Source organism: Scyliorhinus torazame, chromosome 5 (genome assembly GCF_047496885.1).
Source record: "Scyliorhinus torazame isolate Kashiwa2021f chromosome 5, sScyTor2.1, whole genome shotgun sequence".
Taxonomy (NCBI): Eukaryota; Metazoa; Chordata; class Chondrichthyes; order Carcharhiniformes; family Scyliorhinidae; genus Scyliorhinus; species Scyliorhinus torazame.
In genome coordinates, this window is record NC_092711.1 from 202,498,224 (window position 1) to 202,523,809 (window position 25,586).

At 46.0% G+C, this 25,586-nt stretch overlaps 1 protein-coding gene across 2 annotated transcripts in view; it reads right to left on the minus strand.

Annotated features, from left to right (window-relative positions):
* Window positions 1–20,134: 20,134 nt before the first annotated feature.
* The window catches only part of LOC140420887 (interferon-inducible GTPase 5-like), a 63,620-nt gene continuing 58,168 nt past the window's right edge, over window positions 20,135–25,586 (minus strand). For both annotated transcript variants that reach the window (XM_072505001.1, XM_072505002.1), the window contains one exon: window positions 20,135–21,534. In XM_072505001.1, the coding sequence (XP_072361102.1) occupies window positions 20,313–21,527 (1,215 nt within the window). In that variant the 5' untranslated portion in view covers window positions 21,528–21,534 and the 3' untranslated portion in view covers window positions 20,135–20,312. The remainder of the gene's footprint in view (window positions 21,535–25,586) is intronic.

Below are 25,586 nucleotides of genomic sequence, written 5' to 3' on the forward strand. Positions count from 1 at the left end.
CTAAAACTTTATCTCCACTGACAAAACTTCGAACTTTGGATTTCTTGTCCGCTACCCGCTTCATCACATTTTGTGCAACTTTCAAATGTTGTCTAGCCAGTTCACCTGCTCGATTTAATCGTTCCCTAAAATTTGACACATAATCCAATAGTGTAATTTCTGATTTCTCACCCACCAATTTTTCTTTAATCAATTTAAGTGGCCCTCTTACCTCATGACCAAAAATTAGTTCAAAAGGACTAAATTTGGTTGACTCATTAGGTGCATCCCTAATTGCAAACAGTATGAATGGAATTCCTTTATCCCAATCCTCTGGATAATCGTAACAATAAACCCTCAACAATGTCTTTAATGTCTGATGCCACCTTTGTAACACTCACTGCGATTCTGGATGGTACGCAGTTGATTTAAATTGTTTTACTCCTAAGTTATCCATAACTTATTTGAATAACTTTGAGGTAAAATTTGATCCTTGATCCGAATGAATTTCTGTGGGTCGTCGATATCTAGTAAAGAATTTAAGTAACTCCTCCACTGTCTTTTTAGCTGTAATATTACGTACTGGAATGGCCTCTGGAAACCTAGTAGACACATCCATTATAGTCAAAAGATATTGATTCCCACTTTTTGTTTTAGGAAGTAGCCCTACACAATCAATTAGAACCCTTGTAAAAGGTTCCTCAAATGCTGGAATGGGTATTAGGGCACTGCTTTTATCACTGCTTGAGGTTTCCCTATCACTTGACATGTGTGACATGATTGACAAAATTTAACTACATCTTTATGTATTCCAAGGCCAATAAAAATGTTTCTGGATTTTAGCTTGAGTTTTCCTTATCCCCAAATGACCTCCCACTGGTACCTCATGTGCCATTCGCAATACCTCCTTTCTATATCCTATCGGCAATACTACTTGATGAACTTCTACCCACTTTTCATCCGCCTGCATACGTACAGGTCTCCATTTTCTCATCAAGACATCACTTTTACGGTAATAACACTCTGGTATACTCTCAGATTCCTCTTCCGTATATGCTTTCTGACATATCTGTTTTATTTCTGTGTTGTAACTCCGCCAATTTTACTGAACAAAAAATACCCGTCTCCTGCTCCACCTGATCTTGTTCTTTTTCAATTATTTGATCAAAAACCGTTTCAGATAATTGCACTTCCACTTCATCTTCACTCTTTGATTTCTCCTCTTGCCTTAACCTGTGACTTTGCGACCTTGTTACTACACAATCCGGAAAAATCCCATGATATTCATCCTTCAACACTTCAGTTGTCTAATTTTACACTGGCTTATCAACCACAGTAGCGATCCAGCTATATCATTACCCAAGATAAACTGTATCCCTGGACAAGATAGTCTCTCTATTACTCCTACTACCACTTCACCACTCCTACTACCACTTCACCACTCTTCACTGGACTTTCCAACCTTACCTTATATAATGGAACTATTCCTCTCACCCTGAATTCCACATATTACCAACTTTTCTGGCAACATTCTTCCCAACGTACATAATTCCTCATCTTTTACTATTAAAGATTAACTAGCTCCTGTATCTCTTAAAATTGTGACTTCTTTATCTGCTCCTCCTGATACACATGAGTAAACATTACCCACACAAGTAAATTCTTGAAAGACATCTGGCACCTTCTTATCAATTACTTTTTGAACAGGCTGTACAATCGTTTGCACCTCCTTCGCTTCCCTTGGGCTTTCCTTGACCACTCTAACAAACCCCACTGTCTTATCCTGTTTTACCACATTAACCTTCCCAGTGCTTTTCTTCAACCACCAACACTGTGACTTTACATGGCCTAGTTTATTACAGTGAAAACATTTGAAACTTTGCATTTTTCTTCTACCCTCCTGGATTTCTTTTTTAATCTGAGGTACACTCTCTTTATTATCTCCCATCAGATCACCTTTACCTTTACCACTTGAGTATTTCTCATGTCCCCAGTTTCTACCCCTCACTGGCTGAAAATGATGTCGGAAACCAAGCCTTGATTCATGAACTAATTCATAATCATCTGCCATTTCCGCTGCTAATCTCGTAGTTTTAACCCTCTGCTCTTCCACATGAGTCCTCACTACATCAGGAATTGAATTCTTAAACTCCTCCAAAAGTATAATTTCTCTGAGAGCTTCATACGTTTGGTCTATTTTCAAAGCCCTTATCCACCTATCAAAATTACTCTGATTGAGCCTTTCAAACTCCATGTATGTTTGACCAAATTCTTTCCTTAAATTGCTAAACCTTTGTCTATAAGCTTCAGGCACTAGCTCATATCCACCTAAGATGAATTTTTTTCACCTCCTCATAAGTTCAAGATACCTCCACCGGTAGTGGTGCAAACACTTCACTCGCACTACTAACTTTGTTTGAATCAGTAATACCCACATGTCCTGCGGCCATTTCATTTGTTTAGCTACCTTCTCAAATGAAATGAAAAAGACTTCTACCTCCTCCTCATCAAACCTTGGCAATGCTTGGACATATTTAAATAGATCCCCACCACATCTTCGACTATGACGCTCTGTCTCACTATCCTCATCAATCTCATCCAACTGTATGTTTCCCTTTGCGACTGCCAATTTTAACTGACTTTCATGTTTCAAAGCCATTTTATGAAGTTCAAACTCTCTCTTTTTCCCTTTCCTCTCTATCTCTTTCTTTGTTTCTTTTGTCTCTCTCCTTTTCTTTTTCCTCTCTATCTCTTTCTTTGTTTCTTTCTTCTCTCGCCTTTTCTTTTTCTCTCATTGCATATTCAAGCTGCTTTAATTCTTTTTCATGTTCAAATTGCTGAATCTGCAAATGGAGCTTTGCCATTTCTAATGAGTCAGAATGTATCTCAAGTACCTCATCTACCTCAGTAAGTACCTCATCTTTTCGCATTTTGCCAGGCAATGTTAACTGCAATGCTTTTGCCAAATCTAACAGTCTGCTTTAAGTCTCTGTCCGTAAGGTATTGCGTGTTACCGTGTCCACCCCCAAAAACCCCAGAGCCTTTGAAAGAGCCATTGTCCACAATACACTCCCCACTTAAACTAAAATACCACACCTGAAAAGCAACCACAATATGCTCACCCGTCACTGTCCAAGTTCGTTAAGCCAATTCAATCGATAGACTTTTATCCCCCTCGAGCCCCCAATTGTTATGGATCCGGGTTTACAGAACCCCAAAGTGTTTCATGGAGTTCAACCGACCCACAACTTTCAATAGATTATGGTGTGGGAAGCACACGGCGTACTCTCTATGTGTGATACAGCAGAAATGGACAAGTGGTTTTTGAAACAAAACAATGTTTATTCTATGAACTCAAGTTAACCTTTTAAAACAAACATTGAATATCTTAACACCCATTACTTCAAAGATAACCCCAAAAGATTACAACGCTAAATAATCCTTCAAACTGTTCCTTTAAACATCCAAAAGACATCAAACCTTCAAAAATAGGAGGACATTAGGTTACATTCAATATATTTATAGTCTTTGGATTGCAGAAATCAACAGGCCAGCTCTGTGTTTCTTCCTGCAGCTCACAGCAAAAAAACCAGACACTCCCAGCTGCATTTTCAAACTGAAACTCAAAAAGCAGATGCTTCCCCCATCCTCTGACATCACTTCAGTAATATGATAAGCTCCATTTCTTAAAGGTACATTGTTTAAACATCCATTTCTTAAAGGTACTCCCACATGACAAATCCCAGACGTTAAATGACACTACCCATGTTGAAAACGTAAGGGCAGTGCCCTGCACCGTACCCTGTGTACCCAGCTGCCCATCACGCCAGGGAAGACCCAGAGGGAGAATCCCGCGATGGCCCTGTATATATTGGGCCATCGTGGGCTTCTCCCTCTGGGTCCTTCCCTGGCAGGTCTTTCGAACAGATGTGCCGCTGGAGGCTCCGCCTCAACAAGGAGATAGTGTGGCACTTGTGCCATGTCCTTGCAGACTTGGCACCACTTGGAGGAGAGGGTGCCCACTTCCGGTGGCCATCAAGTTCACTACATCCCTGTGCTTCTACGCCTCAGGATTATTCCAGGGCTCCAGCGGGGACTTTGTGGCATCCCACAAGCTACAGCCCACAAGTGCATCCGTGAAGTCACGGATCATAGAATTTACAGTGCAGAACGAGGTCATTTGGCCCATCAGGTCTGCACCAGTCCTTGGAAAGAGCACCTTACCTAAGCCCACCCCTCCACCATATCCCCCACCATATCCCAGTAACCCCACCTAACCATTTTGGACACTAAGGACTTTTAAAATGGCCAATCCACCTAACCTGCACATCTTTGGACAGTGGAAGAAAACCGGAGTACCCACAGGAAACCCACCCAGAAACGGGAAGAACATGCAGACTCCGCACAGACAGTGACGCAAGCCGGGAATCGAACCCAGGTCCTTGGCACTGTGAAGCAACAATGCTAACCACTGTAACAGGGTTTCTTTTACTCCACAACAGGCTGATATTGGGTGTCACAGATAACTGTGAGTGTCTCTCTCCTGCAGATGTTGAAACCACAACCCCGCAGTGTCGCAATGGGACAGCTTCGTAAGAGAGAGGGAACAAGTCTCATTGTTTATACCGAACCAGTTGGATTGCCCTAATGCCAAACCAGTTAGGTATAAACCAGAGAGGCAGTTATCTGACAGTCACCTGAGGCCTGTTTAGGGGCACAAAGGTACACATTGTATTCTTCTCTTTGAAGTTTAAGTAGTTGAGTCATCCTAAAGTCTGTATAAAAGACAGGCAGAAAGCGCACTTAGTAAGCGTTGCGCTGGTCAAGGAGACACAGCCTGAGTGAGTGAGACACAGACAGAGTGAAACTTGGTAATTTGGTGCAGTGAGGTAATTCGGTGAAGAGTGGGAGAAGGTGCTTTTTCCCTACTATTTTGTTCTCTCTCTTTCTTCTGGCCTGTAACTTTTAATCAGCAGGGAGAGAACCTGAGAACATCTGAGACTCAGAAGGTAAGTAAATGATGTTTACTCATTTTTACTTTTATTACCTTTTCAAATTGTGTGTGTGTGTGTGTGGGGGGGGGGGGGGGGGGGGGGGTGGGGACTGAAGTGACATCACAGAAAAGCTGTGACCTGAGTGGCTGGTTGAGAATCTACACTAAAATTAAAAAATTAAGCATTGGTAACTAATTAAACATAATTACTTAATTATAATTTAGAGGGGTATCTAAGCCAGAGATCGGAGAGTACTATATTTAGCTTTCACATTTATAGTAGAAATTTAGTGCAAGGAAACAGATAGTTAACAGTAACTTAAAAAATTAAAAAAAAACTTTTAACTCTAATTTACTAATTAATTGACGCAATGTCAGTTAGAGGGGTGCAGTGCTCTGACTGTGAGATGTGGCAGGTCCGGGTGGCTTCCAGAGTCCTGGATGGCTTCATCTGCAGAAAGTGCACCCAACTGGAGCTCCTCACAGACCGCATGATTCGGTTGGAGCAGCAATTGTATGCACTTAGGAGCATGCAGGTGGCGGAAAGCGTCATAGATAGCAGTGATAGAAATGTGGTCGCACTCAAGGTGCACGCAGAGAAATGGGTGACCACCAGAAAGGGCAGGCAGTCAGTGCAGGAATCCCCTGTGGTTGTCCCCCTCTCGAACAGGCATACCCCTTTGGTGCCAGGGTCCAGGATGTCTCCGAACGGGTAGAGGGCATCCTGAAGGGGGAGCGCAAACAGGCAGAGGTCGTTGTACATATTGGTACTAACGACATAGGCAGGAAGGGGCATGAGGTCCTGCAGCAGGAGTTCAGGGAGCTAGGCAGAAAGTTAAAAGACAGGACCTCTAGGGTTGTAATCTCGGGATTATTCCCTGCGCCACGTGCCAGTGAGGAAGATAGAGCAGCTAAACAAGTGGCTAAACAGCTGGTGTAGGAGGGAGGGTTTCCGTTATCTGGACCACTGGGAGCTCTTCCGGGGCAGGTGTGACCTATATAAGAAGGACGGGTTGCATCTAAACTGGAGAGGCATAAATATCCTGGCCGCGAGGTTTGCGAGTGTCACATGGGAGGGTTTAAACTAGTATTCTAGGGGGGCGGGCACGGGAGCAATAGGTCAGAAAGTGAGAGCATTGAGGGAGAACTAGGGAATAGGGACAGTGTGGCTCTGAGGCAGAGCAGACAGGGAGAAGTTGCTGAACACAGCAGGTCTGGTGGCCTGAAGTGCATATGTTTTAATGCAAGAAGTATTATGGGTGAGGCAGATGAACTTAGAGCTTGGATTAGTACTTGGAACTATGATGTTGTTGCCATTACAGAGGCCTGGTTGAGGGAAGGGCAGGATTGGCAGCTAAACGTTCCAGGATTTAGATGTTTCAGGCAGGATAGAGGGGGATGTAAAAGAGGTGGCGGAGTTGCGCTATTGGTTCGTGAGGATGTCACAGCTGTACTACGGGAGGACACCTCAGAGGGCAGTGAGGCTATATGGGTAGAGATCAGGAATAAGAAGGGTGCAGTCACAATGTTGGGGGTATACTACAGGCCTCCCAACAGCCAGCGGGAGATAGAGGAGCAGATAGGTAGACAGATTTTGGAAAAGAGTAAAAACAACAGGGTTGTGGTGATGGGAGACTTCAACTTCCCCAATATTGACTGGGACTCACTTAGTGCCAGGGGCATAGACGGGGCAGAGTTTGTAAGGAGCATCCAGGAGGGCTTCTTAAAACAATATGTAGCCAGTCCAACTAGGGAAGGGGCGGTACTGGACCTGGTATTGGGGAATGAGCCCGGCCAGGTGGTAGAAGTTTTAGTAGGGGAGCATTTCGGGAACAGTGACCACAATTCAGTAAGTTTTAAAGTGCTGGTGGACAAGGATAAGAGTGGTCCTAGGATGAATGTGCTAAATTGGGGGAAGGCTAATTATAACAATATTAGGCGGGAACTGAAGAACCTAGATTGGGGGCGGATGCTTGAGGGCAAATCAACATCTGACATGTGGGAGGCTTTCAAATGTCAGTTGAAAGGAATTCAGGACCGGCATGTTCCTGTGAGGAAGAAGGATAAATACGGCAATTTTCGGGAACCTTGGATAACGAGAGATATTGTAGGCCTCGTCAAAAAGTAAAAGGAGGCATTTGTCAGGGCTAAAAGGCTGGGAACAGACAAAGCCTGCGTGGAATATAAGGAAAGTAGGAAGGACCTTAAGCAAGGAGCAAGAGGGTAGCCAGGGAAAGGGTTGGTCCACTGAAGGATAGGTAAGGGAATCTATGTGTGGAGCCAGAGGAAATGGGCGAGGTACTAAATGAACACTTTGCATCAGTATTCACCAAAGAGAAGGAATTGGTAGATTTTGAGTCTGGAGAAGTGTGTGTAGATAACCTGGGTCACATTGAGATCCAAAAAGACGAGATGTTGGGCGTCTTTAAAAATATTAAGGTAGATAAGTCCCCAGGGCCTGATGGGATCTACCCCAGAATACTGAAGGAGGCTGGCGAGGAAATTGCTGAGGCCTTGACAGAAATCTTTGGATCCTCACTGTCTTCAGGTGATGTCCCGGAGGACTGGAGAATAGCCAATGTTGTTCCTCTGTTTAAGAAGGGTAGCAAGGTTAATCCAGGGAACTACAGGCCGGTGAACCTTACTTCAGTGGTAGGGAAATTACTGGAGAGAATTCTTCAAGACAGGATCTACTCCCATTTGGAAGCAAATGGGCGTATTAGTGAGAGGCAGCATGGTTTTGTGAAGGGGAGGTCGTGTCTCACTAAGTTGATAGAGTTTTTCGAGGAGGTCACAAAGATGATTGATGCAGGTAGGGCAGTGGATGTTGTCTCTATGGACTTCAGTAAGGCTTTTGACAAGGTCCCTCATGGTAGATTAGTACAAAAGGTGAAGTCACACGGGATCAGGGGTGAGCTGGCTAGGTGGCAAGGTCATAGAAGGCAGAGAGTAGCAATGGAAGGATGCTTTTCTAATTGGAGGGCTGTGACCAGTGGTGTTCCACAGGGATCAGTGCTGGGACCTTTGCTGTTTGTAGTATATATAAATGATTTGGAGGAAAATGTAACTGGTCTGATTAGTAAGTTTGGAGACTTGTTTGGAGACTTGGGCGGAGAGATGGCAGATGGAGTTTAATCCGGACAAATGTGAGGTAATGCATTTTGGAAGGTTTAATGCAGGTAGGGAATATACAGTGAATGGAAGAACCCTCAAGAGTATTGAAAGTCAGAGAGATCTAGGTGTACAGGTCACTGAAAGGGGCAACACAGGTGGAGAAGGTAGTCAAGAAGGCATACAGCATGCTTGCCTTCATTGGCCGGGGCATTGAGTATAAGAATTGGCAAGTCATGTTGCAGCTGTATAGAACCTTAGTTAGGCCACACATGGAGTATAGTGTTCAATTCTGGTCGCCACACTACCAGAAGGATGTGGAGGCTTTAGAGAGGGTGCAGAAGAGATTTACCAGAATGTTGCCTGGTATGGGGGGCATTAGCTATGAGGAGCGGTTGAATAAACTCAGTTTGTTCTCACTAGATCGACGGAGGTTGAGGGGCGACCTGATAGAGGTCTACAAAATTATGAGTGGCATAGACAGAGTGGATAGTCAGAGGCTTTTCCCCAGGGTAGAGGGGTCAATTACTAGGGGGCATAGGTTTAAGGTGAGAGGGGCAAGGTTTAGAGTAGATGTACGAGGCAAGTTCTTTACGCAGAGGGTAATGGTGCCTTGAACTCGCTACTAGAGGAGGTGGTGGAAGCAGGGACGATAGTGGCATTGACGGGGCATCTTGACAAATACATGAATAGGATGGGAATAGAGGGATACGGACCCAGGAAGTGTAGAAGATTGTAGTCTAGTCGGGCAGCATGGTCGGCACGGGCTTGGAGGGCCGAAGGGCCTGTTCCTGTGCTGTACATTTCTTTGTTCTTTGTTCTTTGTTCAGTTGCCCTGACTGCCACCTACACCTGTGTGAGTCTCTCTCCTGTGATGGTGAAATGTCACCTGGAAGCGCCACACTAGTGCAACTTCACAAGAAAGAGATAACGAGGGACCACTGTTTATCCCTAACCAGTAGCCTCTCTTGAGTGAGCGTGTTCGATGCGCTCGTTGCACGACTATGGAATTATGTCCTGGCAATTATTGTGACTCAACCTGAGCAGACAGTGAAAGGAAGGTGAGACTACAACAATGGTAGATTTAAAATTAAATAATTTATTCAAGTGAGTTAGGTTCTCCACAATTCAAACTATCACACACAAACACCGGTTATAAAAATACTATGGAAAAAAGGAGAGACTAAACAGCATGACGAAAATGCTTATTTTTACACAAATTTCCTTTAATGCCCACAAACATAAACACACTCATAAATAAACACAGAGTAAGAAAGATGCTGCTGCAGAGGGGAAGGAAGGCAGGGGTTTGGGTCTTCCAAACCTAATGTATTATTACTGGGCGAGGAATGTGAAGAAGGTACGGAGCTGGGTCAGAATGCAGGAGAGTTTGTGTAGGGGGTCGGGATTGAAGGCGGCAGCAACAGTGCCGCTCCCGATGGCCCTGGGGAAATACTCAGGGAGTCCGGTAATAATAGCTTCATTGACAATTTGGAGGCAGTTTCGCCAACACTTCGGGTTGGGGGCAGGGTCAAGGGAAATGCCAATTCAGGGGAACCACAGATTTGAGTCAAGAAAGTGGGACGGAAATTTTCGGAGATGGGAGGAACACTAAAATATTTGTTTCTTAGGGGTCGGTTTGCAGGATTGAAGGAGCTGGGAGCAAAGTATGGGCTGGAGCAGGGGGAAATGTTTAGATACAAGCAGGTTTGTGATTTTGCCAGGATGGAGAGACAGAGCTTCCTGATGGAGCCGGCCTCCACATTGCTGGAGGTGCTGACGACAGGGGTGCTGGAGAAGGGGGTAGTTCCGGCAGTTTACGGGGCTATTTTGGAAGAGGAGATAGTACCGCTGGAAGGGATCAAGGCAAAGTGGGAAGCAGAGTTGGGAGTGAGTATGGAAGAGGTGTTCTGGTGTGAAGTGCTCCAGAGAGTGAACTCCTCCACCTTGTGCACGAGGTTGGTGCTGATACAGCTGAAGGTGGTATATAGAGCACACCTTACAAGGGCGAGGATGAGCAGGTTGTTTGAGGGTGTAGAAGATGTGTGTGAACATTGCGGGGGGGCGGTCGCGAATCACGTTCATAAGTTTTGGTCCTGTCCAAAGCTAGAGGATTACTGGAAGGACGTTTTTAAGGTAATCTCTAAAATGGTGCACGTGAAACTGGACCCGGGCCCTCGGGAGGCCATATTTGGGGTGTCGGGCCAGCCGAGATTTGAAACAATTGGGGTTGGGGTGCGGAGGCAATTGTTGTGGCCTTCGCCTCATTGATCGCCCAAAGGCGGATCCTGTTGGGATGGAGATCAACCTCTCCACCCTGTGCCCTGGCGTGGCGGGGGGACCTGTTGGAATTCTTAACGCTTGAGAAGGTTAAGTTTGAACTGAGGTGAAGGATGGAGGGGTTCTACAATTCATTGCTATTATTCGTTATGCACTTTCAAGCATTGGATAACATCGAACATTAGGGGGTAGGGGTTGGGAGGGTTGGGGGGAGGGGGACTGTATGTGTTAATGGTGACTATGGGTGATTCCCGATTCCTTTTTGTTATTTGTTTCTGTTAACATGCAGGCTGCTGCTTGGGGGTTTGGTGGGAAGATGGGAATGTTGTTGTTGTAATGCGAATTGACATTGTATTCGTTGCTGCTTATTGTTTATTGTTGGTGAGTGTAAATTTGGGAGAAAATGTGAAAAAGGAGAATAAAAATATTTATTAAAAAAAAGAAAGTTGACGTGTTAATGTGCGGTGTAATGCATCCCACTTGATTAACGAGGAGGCAGTTTTTCTTTTTCCTGCCTTCTGTAGAAATCATATTAAGTTCTGTGGTAATTGAGTTTAGATGTTCATATCCAGCCTGGATGCAGGAACTCCAAATGTTAAGTTACGATGCAAGATTACTCAAACTGGGCTTTCTCGGTAGAAATCGCCTTTCAGCTTCCTCCTACCCCACTGAACTGATGTCTTCATATCTCAATTCTACTTTTTTTCCTCTTGTCTCATCTTTTCCCACACATCTGTGACTCTGCTGATCCCCTCCTTCACCTTAACAATTTACAATTTTCACTGTCTCACCTTCATCATGATGTCCAGTCCGTCTACACCTTCATCCCCCATCAGGACAACCTGAGAGCTCCCCTTGTATTCCATAAACACACACCCTACCAGTTCCCAGCCACCACCATCCTCCTTCACCTGGCTGAACCTGTTCTCACACTGAGCGGCTAGCCATTGAACTCCACTCACTTTTTCCAAATACATTTGGAAATAAAAGATTGCCTTCGCTTTGCCTGTCTTTTTGTGGGATATGTGGAACATTCCTTGTTCCAGTCCGACCCAAGCCCCTCCCCTCACTTCTTTTTCTGGTACATCGATGACAGTATCAGTGAAGTCTCTTCAGTTCACCCTGAACTGGAAAATATCATCAACTTTTCTTCCAACTTCCACCCTCCTTTCACATTTACGTGATCCATCTTTTACTCTTCCTGAAATTCTCTGTCTTTATTTCAGGACATAGACTATCAGTGCCAATCTAAAACCAGGGGACATTATCTAAGTATTCTTCCAGTTTCTCAATAATTTTTAATCTGTTCCGAAGATGCAACTTACCAAGCTAACACTTTAGAAATATTCTCCTTTCTCCTTGACCAAGGATTACCCCCTCTATGGTTAGCAGGACCCTTGATCTTGTCTTCCCCATTTCTGGCAATTCTGCTCTACCCTTTCCCCCTCCATCCAAGAATCATGACAGGGTTTTCCCTTTTCCTCATCTTCCATTTCCAAAACATTGGGAGGCAACGGCATTGTGGTATTGTCACTGGACTAGTAATCCAGAGTTTCAGGGTAATGCTTTGGGGACCTGGGTTCGAATCCCACCATGGCAGATGGTGGAATTTTAATTTAGTAAAAATCTGGAATTAAAAGTTTAATGATGACCATAAAACCATCGGCGATTGTCGTTAAAACCCATCTGGTTCACTAATGCTCTTTAGGGAAGGAAATCTGCCATCCTTACCCGGTCTGACCTACATGTGACTCCAGACCCACAGCAATGTGGTTGACTCTGAAATATCTTCAGGAATGGGCAATAAAAGTTGGCCTAGCCAGAGAAACCCACATTCCCATGAACGAATAAAAACAAATTCACCAGCCTCAATATTTAATGGATTATCCTCCATTATTTCTGTCACCTCCAACAAAATGCCACCATCAAACACACTTTCCACTTTTCCGCCCTTCCAGAATTGGGAAGGGACCATTCCCTCTGTGACATCCTGGATCACTCGTCAATTACCCCCAACAATCCCTCTCTTTGCCACACAACCTTTTCATCGAAATGCAGAAGATAAACCCTGTTGTGGGGAGAAGGCAGGAGATTGGAGACGAGAAACAAATCAGCCATTATTGAATGGTGGAGCAGATGTGATGGGCTGAATGGCCTAATTCTGCTCCTATGTCTTCTGGTATAAGTGTCTTTTACATCCTCTCTTCTATTGTCCAGGGCCCCATACATTCCTTCCAGGTAAAGCAGCTGTTTATATATTTCAAATTGGTTTACTATATTTGCCACTCACAATACAATCTGCTCTACATTTAGAAGACCAATGCAGATTGGGTGAGCACTTTGTGGCACAACTCCCTCTGCCAGCATGACCCCGAGCTCCTAATTCTTCACCTTGCTTTCCTGGTGACCTCTCTGCATTTTTTAATTGAAACTGAATGTAAACTTGAGCAACAGCACCTCACCTTTCAACTCTGCACTCAACAAACTTCCAGATTAAATTTCAGTTCAACAATTTCCAACCATAATCTCTGCCTTCATTTTGTTTCCATTTTCTTTGCAGATTTTGGTTTTACCCTTCCTTTCCTCTTGTTTTTGCTTCTGCACAGCAACTGTTCAGTATTCTACCATTCACACCTCCCCTGGACACATTATTTTGTTTCTTTATTTGTCCCATTACCACTTTCTCCAGTTCTGATCACCAACTCCTTTGTCATTTAACCTCCCCTGTCTTCCACCCAATCCTAAACCTTCCCTGTTGTCCTTTTCCCCAGTCTGCCCCCCTTTCACTTTCTCAAAACCTATTACAGTTCTAAATGTTCCCAGTTATGATGAAGGGTCATCGGCCTAACACAATAATTCTGTTCCTCTCCTCACTGATGTTGCCTGACCTAATAAGTATCTCCACATTTATTACACTAATTCCTTGGAATTATATTCCCTGGAATTTAGAAGATTAAGGGATCATTTGATTGACATTTTCAAGATATTAAGGGGAACTAATCGGGTGGATGAAATAAATTATTTCTGCTGGTTGGGGAATCTCAGACTTGGAGCACCGCCTAAAAATTAGAACCAGACCATTCAGCGGTGAAGTTAGTACTCAGAAATATTGGGAGAAATTTGGAGTCTCTTCTGCCTGTGGCAGTTAACGTTGAATCAGTTGTTAATATTTAATCAGAGATTGAAGGATTTTTATCAACCAACAGTATCAAGGTATATGGGACAAAGTCAGGTGTATTGTGTTCACTGACTGACTTATGCACAGTGCAGTTGTCACTTTCCTGCTGTGTGGTGGCAGTGTTTCAGACTCCTGACTGGGTCTGCTCCAAGAACGTGCTGTAATGCCACATTACTGCAAACATGACTGGATTCAACTGGATTCAACTTTGATGGAAGTTATGGGCAATACCTGCAAAGCTAACGTTTGATTCCTGATAAAGGCATTCAATAAAAGAACCATTAGTCATGATATCTTCAACGTGCTAATCAAATCAGTGTCCAGTAACTGAGTAATTTGCCAGCAAACTACATTCACACACAGGTTGGCAGGGCCTTTTGTCCAACTTGGTAAAGGGTAAAAAGTTCAAGGGATATGTTCTGTTCAATGTTTGATTTTGGCTTTAACAGACAGATCATAACATTGGTACTTAATTATCAAACAATTAACTAAGATCCAAACGAATTGTGTGGAACTGTTGTTTTAGAAAGCAGTTATGAATGACTTGGCGATGCTGTGAATGCTGATGCCAAGAATATTGTTATTCTGGAGTCAGACAATACCTTGACAGCCAATTTATCTCAATGACTTGCCCTAATAAATCATGGGCATGATTGAGTGGACTTCAAACTAAGCCCTGCTAACACAGCGTCACTCCCCAACCCCAACCCAACCTGCCCACCAACCTGAATGACCCCCCGACAAAAATGACATGCTCACAACGTGACTGACAAACCCCCCCATATCCATTCCCTCCCCAAGTCCTAACAGCCCCCATGTCCGACATGCCATCGCCGGGATGCCCCGGGTCCAGGGGGTCATCGATGGGGTGCATGTCGCCCTACGACCACCGGCGGATAACAGGCCGCTGTTCACCAACCGAAAGGGGTACCATTCGATGAATATTCAGGTGGCCTGAGACCATTAGATGTAGATCCTGCACATCTGCGCCCAATTCCCGGGCAGTGTACATGACTCTTTCATCTTGACGCACTCAGTGATCCCCGACATGCCTAGGGAGCCCCCCCCCCCCACCCCCGGCTGCGGTGCTAGTTGCTGGGTGACAGGGGTTACCTGTTGCGGTTGTGGCTGATGACGCCGAGATGGAGACCACAGACCGATGCGGGCGGAGAAACGCTACAGTGGTGTCCATTGTACGACCAGGGGTGTGGTTGAGTGGTGCTTCAGGGTCCTGAAAATACACTTCCGGCGCCTGGACCGCTCTGGTGGGGCCCTCCAGTACGAGGCCGGGAGCGTCACACGCATCGTTGTGGTCTGCTGCATCCTCCACAATATAGCCCAGCAGAGAGGCGATGTGGTGGAGGAGGCTGAGGAGGAAGGGCAGGGCTCGTCAGATAAGGAGGATGGTGGGGAGGTGGACAATGAGCGGCACATGGGCCTGGTCAGGCACGGGAGGCTGCACAACGCCATCACCAGGGCCAGCGCACACGGGACACACTCATCGAAACACCGTTCACAGACTGGAGGGAAAGGGGACGCTGGCCAGGGGCACGGATTGGTTCCAACTCCATCTACAAGTTTGCTGACGATACGACCATAGTGGGCCGGATCTCGAATAACGACGAGTCCGAATACAGGAGGGAGATAGAGAACCTAGTGGAGTGGTGTAGCGACAACAATCTCTCCCTCAATTCCAGCAAAACTAAAGAGTTGGTAATTGACTTCAGGAAGCAAAGTACTGTCCACACCCCTGTCAGCATCAAGGGGGCCGAGGTGGAGATGGCTAGCAGTTTCAAATTCCATGGAGTGCACATCTCCAAAGATCTGTCCTGGTCCACCCACGTCGACGCTACCACCAAGAAAGCACAACAGCACCTACACTTCCTCAGGAAACTAAGGAAATTTGGCATGTCCACATTAACCCTTACCAACTTTTACAGATGCACCATAGAAAGCATCCTATCGGGCTGCATCACAGCCTGGTATGGCAACTGCTCGACCCAGGACCGCAAGAAACTTCAGAGAATCGTGAACACCGCCCAGTCCATCACACGAACCTGCCTCCCATCCATTGACTCCATCTACACCTCCCGCTGCCTGGGGAAAGCGGGCAGCATAATCAATGATCCCTCCCACCCAGCTTACTCACTCTTCCAACTTCTTCCATCGGGCAGGAGATACAGAAGTCTGAGAACACGCACGAACAGACTCAAAAACAGCTTCTTCCCCACTGTCACCAGACTCCTAAATGACCCTCTTATGGACTGAGCTCATTAACACTACACCCTGTATGCTTCATCCGATGCCAGTGCTTATGTAGTTATATTGTGCGGTGTTGCCCTATTATGTATTTTCTTTTATTCCCTTTTCTTCTCATGTACTTAATGATCTGTTGAGCTGCTCGCAGAAAAATACTTTTCACTGTACCTCGGTACACGTGACAATAAACAAATTCAATCCAATCCAATCCAATACCACACCCGCTCACCTCCTACACCACCGAACACCCTCACCTCCAACACTACCTTCCACACCACCGAACACCCTCATCTCCCATACCACCAAACCAACCGCATGCTCTGTTATAGAATCATAGAATTTACACTGCAGAAGGAGGCCATTCAGCCCATCAAGTCTGCACCAGCCCTTGGAAAGAGCACTCTATCCAAGCCCATACCTCCACCCCATCACCATAACCCAGTAACCCCACCCCAACTTTTTAGGCACTAAGGGCAATTTAGCATGGCCAAACCACCTAATCTTTGGACTGTGGGAGGAAACCGGAGCAAACCCACGCACACACGGGGAGAACGTGCAGACTCCGCACAGAAAGTGACCGGAGCCAGGAATCGAACTTGGGACCCTGGAGCTGTGAAGCAACTGTGCTAACCACTGTGTTACTGTGCTGCCTTCTATGCTACGTTGCTGCCCTAATATACACCCGTGGGAGCACTGGGTTGGCAGTGACAGCGGGTCTGGTCCATGGGATGGAGGATAATGACAGCCCACTCAGTGGTGAGCTCCGCATCGTTAGACAATGTCTGACTCATGCCCACAGTAGCACCTCCCACCTGGGTGATCCCTGCATGCGAGCTGGCCAGTCCATCACACAGCCCTGTCGAATAGCTGGGGAGGGGGTGCTGAGGATGGTTGGAGGGAGGTGGGGGGGTGGGGTTACACGGTGCACCCATTGGGCCTCAGTCGTCCCCCACCCCCCACTCCCAGTGGCTAGCACTCACTACCCCACCCCCACACCCATCATCCAGAGCACAGAGACAGGTTTGAACAGTGTGAATATGTGTTTATTGTGAACAAATATATACAGTCTGTGCCCTAGTCCCTATAACTAAGCTGTGCCCTGCACTCATGCCAATTTAACTGGTGTCTAATTTTCTGGCCTTACGGGCCCTACCACTACGCCTTTGTGGTTCCCCAGACGGCACAGCAGGAGTGGAGGCGGCCTGCTGTGACTCCTGCTCTGCAGCGAGGGTCCCCGTTGGCGCACCTCTCCTGCGGTGGCCCGGCCTGAATAGGCCCGGGATTCTCCTTGGGCGGCCCCAGTGGTGTGGTGCTGCACTGTTCTGCCCACTGCCCACCAGATTCACCAGGCACAGGAAGGGGGGGAGTCCGAGGTGCTGCGGTGTTCCAGCGGGAGCCAACAGCATGGGCCCCATCACCGACTCCTCCTCAGCGTGCCCAAGGGCCCCCGGGCATCTCCATGGAATGCGGGTGCGAGCGGAACCATCCCCCCGAGGCCCCCCCCCCCCCCCCCCCCCCCCCGCCACCTGGCGCTGCCAGTCCTGGAGGCCCGCTCTGGTATCGACAGGGGTCTGAACGTTAGCGGCCATGGAGCACAGGGAATGGGCCATCTCCATCTGGGACTGCAACACATCACTCTGCGACAGTGCCACCATCCGGGGGTCTGTGCCACATCCGCCAGTGAGTGAGCCGTGTCCCTCAGGGTGTAGGCCACATCAGCCAGTGAGTTGGCCGCACCACTCATGGTGTGGCCAATGTCCCTCAGGGTGTGGGCCACATCAGCCAGTGAGTGGGCCACATCCCTCTGGGACAGGATCACCTCCCAATGTGTCTGCGCCATGCCGGCCGCACCTGGGCAATGCCGCCGATGTTCTCAGTAATGGCCTGTCGTGACAGGGCCATGCTGAGGAGTGCCGCTGCAATCTCCAGCTGGCCCCAGCACAAGATTACCTGGGAGTCTGTACAGAATGCCCAGGCCTTGCATAAGTTAACCCATGTCTGACACCGTCGCCCCCATTGCCTCCACCGCAGACGCCACCTGTGCAGTTTCGGCCTGGGTGACACGCTTGACCGGCACAACCCTCTGCCCCTACACGCAGATAGACTCCTCCACCTGCCCCTGCAGGTGCTGGAAGCCGGCCGTCATCCCCTCCTGTAGTCCCTGGGTCTCTGACTGCACCTGCACTATGGGTGGGACTGGATGTTCCAGGAGCCCGGGACCCATCTGGGTGGCAGCTGGTTCCTGGGCCCAGGCTGCCCTCCGACTCCTCGGCTGCTCCTACCTCTAACTGCTGTACCGGACCGACTGTGTCGTGCGCACCAGAGTGTGTCCCAGAAGCCTCTTCACTAGTCTGCCCAAATGTGGTGATAGTCTCTGAGATGGTGGAGGGTGTTGGAGACAGCAGTGACGGAAAATCAATGTCCTCCTCTGACCCGAACTCCGGGGTATGCTGGGTCACGTGCAGAGGGCTGGTGTTCTGGCTGCTCTTCCCATCAATGCTCCACCGTCCGGGGGGCACTGGCTCTGGCACTGGCTGGGGCCGGGGGCACCCGAATGGGATGGGCCCATCTCCGGCAGGTCCTGTAAGACACAAGACGGCATGTACGGTTAGACAGCCAGACGGGGCCGAGTCGTGATGTGGTGAGGGCTGAGGTGAGGGGATGAGGGATGGCGTGAGTGGGGTGAGGGGGTCGGGGTGGGGAGAGGGTGGTTGGGGATATGTGTCATGAGGATCCTCAACAAGGCAGAGGGTTGTCATAATATACACCAGTATATCATGGTGCAGACACACACACTGATGGACACACAGTGGGACCAATCAACACACTGTGATTGTGTGCAGCCAACACCGCAGCCAATCACCAGTGAGAGCACACGCACTATAAAGACAGGGGGCATCAGAGTTCCTGCTCATTCGAGCTGCAGCTTCCTAGTAGGACAGAGCTCACAGCCTGCAGCACAGACATTCACCATGTGCTGAGTGCATCGACTGGTTAGGACAAGGCAAAGGTCTTTAGTTAAAGCTAGTATCGTGTTAACCCACAGTGAGAGTATGTTAAACTGTTAATGACTCAATAAAATAGTGTTGCACTATTTCAAGTGTTGGTGACCTGTATGTGTTCCACGGATCCAGAGGGCCCAACAAAACAAGGGCCTCACTTCATCGCCCGCCGCCGGCCTGCCATCTGCGACCTCCCTCTCCTGGGGGCCGCCGACCACGTCCAGTGCCCTCTACCCGGGCACGGTGAGGGGACGCAGGTCTGGTGGTCCCCCTCTGGTCTTCTCCCGCTCCCGGCCTTTGTGCGCGGCCTTGTCCTGGGGCAGGAATGCAAACAATGGCACGGTTAGACAGTCTGCGCATGCAGCCCAAGGGTTGGGTAGATGATGGCATCAGCGGCCAGGGTACCCGGCCATTGCGGTTGGCATGGGTACTGGTATGTGGGGCAGGGTGGGGGTCCGGCCATCCTCCGGACGGTGGGTCTGGGTTACATGTACGTGGGGGGTAGGGAGGTTAGTGCCAGGGGCACAGCGTTGACTACTCACCCTGGCTGCCCTGTGGAGGTTGTGCAGTTTTTTTCTGCACTGGTTGCCAGTGTGGGAGACTTCGCTGACGACGCTGACGTCGGCTTCCACCTCCGCCTAGGCATGGCGAATGGTGGCGCCTGAGGACCTCCCTCCCAGGCTGGGGTACAGCACCAGCCATTTCCCGTCCACCGAGGCAAGGAGGGCCTCCAGTTCTGCATCGCGGAAGGGCGGCACTGCTCTCTTTGCGGCCATGTTGGCTGCGCCGCTTGTGTGTGGGAGGGGGAGAATCCCTTAAGTGCAGCTGCAGCTGGTGAATCCACCGCCTTTCTGCTTCCAGAATGCAGCATTTCACGTGACGCCCGTGCTAGCCCCTTTGGAGTGCCTGAATATCTTCACCTGGGGCGCCGTTTTTGCCGTCGTGGAACTCCATAGTTTTCATGACGACGTCAACTCTTAGTCTCAGAAACGGAGAATCCAGCCCTTGTTAACTATTGATAAGTTTCCCACTTTCAACTCTGATTTTCATCAACAAACAATTGTTACCTTTTAATTGTCATTAACCCAGGCTTGTTTGACTTCCATTTACATGAGGGTTTTATTTGCTAGTTTTTAATAAAGTGTTTCCATCCTTCAACATTAACAAACTCCAATTCCAACATATCAATTATAAAACTAAATATTTGCCCCACAAAATTTAATGCAGAGATTTTGAGCAATGATTAAAACCTTTTTACACAGGGAAAGATAAAAGCAAAATATTACGGATGCTGAAAACTTGAAACAAAACCAGATGGAAATACTCAGCAGGTGTATCTATTCCTATTTTAATAACATTTAATCATAATGAACAGGATATTGTCAGAACAGTAAATGAGTTTGAAACCCTGAAATAATGCAGGTTAATCTGCCGCATTGTAGATCAAACATTACTTCAGTCTGTAAAAACTGAGCAGTAATGTTGGTCGGTGTAATGTGCGAGGTTCATGTCAATCTCTGCTCAGTGCAGCCTGGACCAGCCGTTGTCCAGTTTCCAAACGGTCATTCAGTGAATCCTTCAGTGACTTGTAGGTAAAAGCAAAGGATGACACAGCCCCAAAGATAGAGACAGCCATTGGACTGAAGCCGTGTTTGATCCCAGTTATCATACAGGTGACGGTGGTGATTCCTAACAGCACGTTGGTAACTGCCGGTGATATCTTCCTTGGAAATCGATGATTCGTTTCAGCTTTAAAAACTGAACTGAGCTTAGTGACTTTGTTGGCCAGACTTTGCACCAACCTGTCACTGAATCCCAGCTGCTTCCGGAGGTATATCCACCCAGAAACTGTGATCACGATGGTGGTAAATAAATACCACACTGGCACTAACATTGGCTCTGGAAATGGTGCTAACACTGGCACTGCACCTACTGTTCCGGAGAGAATGGCCAATAACAGGACTCTGGTCATCAATGTGCTTCTTTTGGGCTCTGTGATTTCCAGCATCATCTTTGGGATTGCGAGAGAGAAAACATTTGATTTAATGTTCGGGAGATCCCTGGCGAGGGTGGACTTAAATCTCGGGAAGTCATGTTCCTCCCGCTCAAAACTAGAGATCAGAAAAATGTCTGGTGGCGTCACCCCAACACTTTGGAAGTTAATGATACAGTCCCTGCAGATTGTTCTCCAGCCTTCATTCAGGTCAGCACCTTGCATCTTCAGTGAGCGAATATCATTGTCTATTTTGGATCGGATATAGCAGAACTCTTTACCCTGTTCCTGAATCTTTTTGGCAATTTCTGCATCATTCTCTCTGAATCGGGCCTGGGACACAATGATGAAAAAGTCAAAACTTTCAAACTTCACCTGCTTTAGGTAATTATTTAGTTCAAAACCAAAGGAATTTGTTCCTGGAAGGTCCCAGAGTTGGACATTAGGCAGAGATTGATAAGGATACCTGGTCGGCTCCATCCAGGTTTCTTCATTCCCAGTTGGAGCAGCTCCTTGGTCATCTCTCCGAAGATCTCTCATAGCGTTGATGAAGGTGGATTTCCCTGAACCCACATCACCCATCACTGCAATGTTAAGCTGCACATTGTCTAAATGGTCTGATTTAATCTTCATCTGAAGAATCATTGTTTCCAATTCCCCCGTGTTGTACAGAGATTGCAGGTTCCTTCTATCCTGAGCACAGAAGAACTTGGAGAGAGTAGACTGGGCCATTTGATCTCTGAAAATGACATAAATATACAAGTGTTAGGCATGAGTTCAAGAATATTTGAGAATATTCAGATCTTTAGGAGGATATTATCTAGTCCCATGTTACTGCGCATCGTAAAATTTAACAAAAAGATCACTCTGATGAAAGGTCATCAACCTGAAACATTAACTCTATTTCTTTCTCCAACGATACTACCAGACCCACTGAGTGAATCCAGCATGAACTGTTTTTATTTCAGTTTTCAAGCATCTGCAGTATTTTTCTTTAATATTCATAACATAGGTTAAGTCAGTAGATGGTCAAGCTGATAACCATTTTGACTGCTATTCAATGTTATTCCCGTGTAAAACTGTGCTTGCTAAAGTTAGTCCATTCATTAAAAGTATTCAGTGTTTATTAAAGGCCAATTCCAGGTCAGCCCAACTCAGCATGGGACAATTCTTTGCACTGAAACCATTGCTTACAGTTATGTCTAAGGGGAAATTGTGTCTCATGTTACTTGGGACCAGCATCTCGCGCAGGACAAGGGGGTGGGAATCTGTTTCATCGGAGTACAATGGATCAGTGTTCATGTCGCGCTATTCACAAATTTACTATTTTATCATTATTTTAATTCACCATTCAGTAATTCGCTATTCACAAAGCCACTTGCACAGCCAACCCTCATTGACATGTGTAAGCAGTCATGTAAATAGTGATAGAGAAGACCTCAACCAGCAGGTGGCAGTAGATAACAAAACAACTGACACTTTACCTCGGGGAGTCTGGGGATAATCTTTGTAGTGGATAGTCACAATTTATAGTAGCTCTTAGTTAATTTAAAATAGTTTGTAGTTTTTAATAATATTCTTATGGTTATCTAACCCACACTATTGTTGAACAATAAAACTTTAACTAGTCTAGAATTAGACATTCTTTAGTGTATTTATTCCAACCAGCGAAGCACCAGAATGTAACAGACGTACCCTAGCATAAAATGTGGTCCCAGCAGCGGTGGCCATTTTAAGCGAGTAATCAAAATCACCATTTTATGCAAATGATGGGGCAACAAGTAATTACAAAGGCAAAGTCCAGCATTTAGAAAAATCTGTTCCAAATGCAAAGGCAAAAATCACTTTGCTAAACAGTATTTTTCTCATAAAAAATCAGAAATACCAAAGTCAATCAACGTGATTGATGAAATAAATCTCGAATCACCGGTGTGGCTCTGTGATCGAAGAAGACCAGAGACATTATAACTTGAGAAGAAAGAAAAATAATTTTGACTAACCACGTAGAGGACTGACAAATCTCACTCAATGCACTGCAAGGCATTGAAGTCCTTGATGGAAGGTCTGAAGATACCACACCAACTTTGAGTCACTGGTAATGTAGCTACAAATTGGCACATTTTTAAACAGCAATTCACACTCTAGGCAGCAGCTCTAGGTCTGCAGGCACAGCCCCTTGAACAGAGAATAGTGTTGTTGCTCATTGTAACAGGTCCACAAGCGATACACGTCTTTAACACCCTCGCATTTGAGAATAAAGAGGATAAAAATAGCTGATGAAGTTGTGAAAAAATGTGACCAGCACTGCATACCAAAGAAAAACAAAACATTTGAGTGCTATGTTTTTCGCATGCGTACACAGCAAGCAGGTGAACCATTTGATTGGTTTCTAATGGGCTTGAGGTTGAAGGCGCAGACCTGTAATTTTGCAACCCTACAAGCATTGATGATCTGCGATCAAATTATGTTTGGCATTAGTAATGACAAGGTCTGGGAGCGATTGTTGAGGGAGAAAGAACTCCAGCTCCATGATGCCATTAAGATTTACCATGCCAGCGAGCTAGCTGTGCAGCAGAATTGCACTCTAAACCTGAAGAATTTTGGAACAAAGCTCGAAGATGCAAGCAACACCATTAGTGTTGTGACGTACCCTAGCATAAAATGTGGTCCCAGCAGCGGTGGCCATTTTAAGCAAGTAATCAAAATCACCATTTTATGCAAATGATGGGGCAACAAGTAATTACAAAGGCAAAGTCCAGCATTTAGAAAAATCTGTTCCAAATGCAAAGGCAAAAATCACTTTGCTAAACAGTATTTTTCTCATAAAAAAATCAGAAATACCAAAGTCAATCAACGTGATTGATGAAATAAATCTCGAAGACACATTTTTAATAGATATAATATCTAGTGAAGATAAGCATTGTCACAGCATTCAAGTTAAACAGGCGTCAAAAGCAAATTTGTAGTAATAGCAATGCAGATGCAAGTGTTCAAAGAGATAACTGGACAGTTCATCTGATGATTAATAGAACATTAATTGATGTTAAACTCGACATTGGATCAAGAACAAACAAAGAACAAAGAAATGTACAGCACAGGAACAGGCCCTTCGGCCCTCCAAGCCCGTGCCGACCATGCTGCCCGACTAAACTACATCGAGAGGATCGAGAGACAATTTAATCAGTTTATCCGATTTGCAAGAAATGAAGACTAAACCGCACATTTTAAATACTACAACACCATTAAAAGATTACAATGGCAAAATAATTAATGCACCGTGTCAAGAACAAAGTGCAGATAGTGAAGTTTTCAATTGTAGACGCTGAGCGTGAATCTTTATTGGGAGTGAAGCACTCAAATTAATGAAAAGAGTCTACACTACACAAAATATATCAATGGATGCAATCCTGAAAGAACTTCCTGAATTCTTTCAAGGATCTGGAGTGTTACCGTTCACCTATCGTATGCAGTGAAAAGAAAATACACACACCAAAGGAACGGCTTAAGAATGAACTGGAGAGAATGATGAAACTGGGGGTGATAAAATGCATTGAAGAACCAATGGTTTGTGTGAACTCCATGGTTTGCGTGAAGAAACGGAATAATGACCTCATAATCTATATGGATCACAAGGATCTCAATTCAAACATAAAAGGAGAGCGCTATCCTATTCCAAAGAGAGAAGAAATCACGTGTGAGATGTCAGGGCAACATGTTTTAGCAAATTAGATGCATCACATGGTTTTTGGCAACTCAAGTTGGATGAGGAAAGCACAAAGCTGTGCACCTTTAACACTCCTTTTGGGCGATACTGTTTTCTCAGAATGCCATTTGGTATTATCTTAGCATCTGAAATTTCCATCGGGCAATGGAACACGTCGGAGAAGGAATTCCAGGCGTCAGCGTATACATAGACGCCATGATTGTATGGGGCTCAACAAGAGAAGAGCACGTCAAAAGACTTAGCAAAGTGCTGAGAAGCATCAAAAAGCATGGTTTAAACTGAATAAAAAAATACCAGTACCTTTCTGATAAAGGTATACATCCTGACCAAGAAAAGATCAAGGTGATTTTAACGTGCCACGTCCAACAGACAAAAAAGGAGTCTTCAGGATGCTTGGCTCGATAAATTTTGTCTGAACATTTATTCCTAATTTTTCAGTGAAAACAACGTGCTTAAGAGAAACCATCAAGAAGGACACCATTTTCCAGTAGTCGGACAAACATGAGCATGAGTGGCTAATGTTACAGGAAGCATTGACGACAGCCCCTGTGTTAACATTCTTTGACCCTACGAAGAATATAAAAGTATCGACAGATGGGTCGAAAGATGGACTGGGAGCAGTGTTATTGCAGCAAGACAATAACGAGAATTGGCTTCCAATTGCCTATGCTCCAAGGTCAATGACTGACACAGAGCGGAGATATACTCAAATAGGAAAAGAATGCTTGGGCTTGATAAATAGATGAAACAAATTCCATGACTATGTGTATGGCCTACCGACGTTCTTAGTGGAAACTGACCATTGACCACTTGTGGCGATAGTAAAAAAAAATCTCAATGAGATCTCACCAAGGATACAACCGTATGATGATGAAGTTGCAAAGATACGATTTCGATCTCATCTGTACGCCAGGTAAACATCTTGTTGTATTGGATGCACTATCTCGTGCTACGGACATGAAAGAAGAGCAACACTTGGATGAGGATGTACAAGCACAAGTGAATCTTGTGACGGAATCCCTTCCAGTCTCAGATGAGAAGTCAAAACTAATAAGAGATAAAACCAC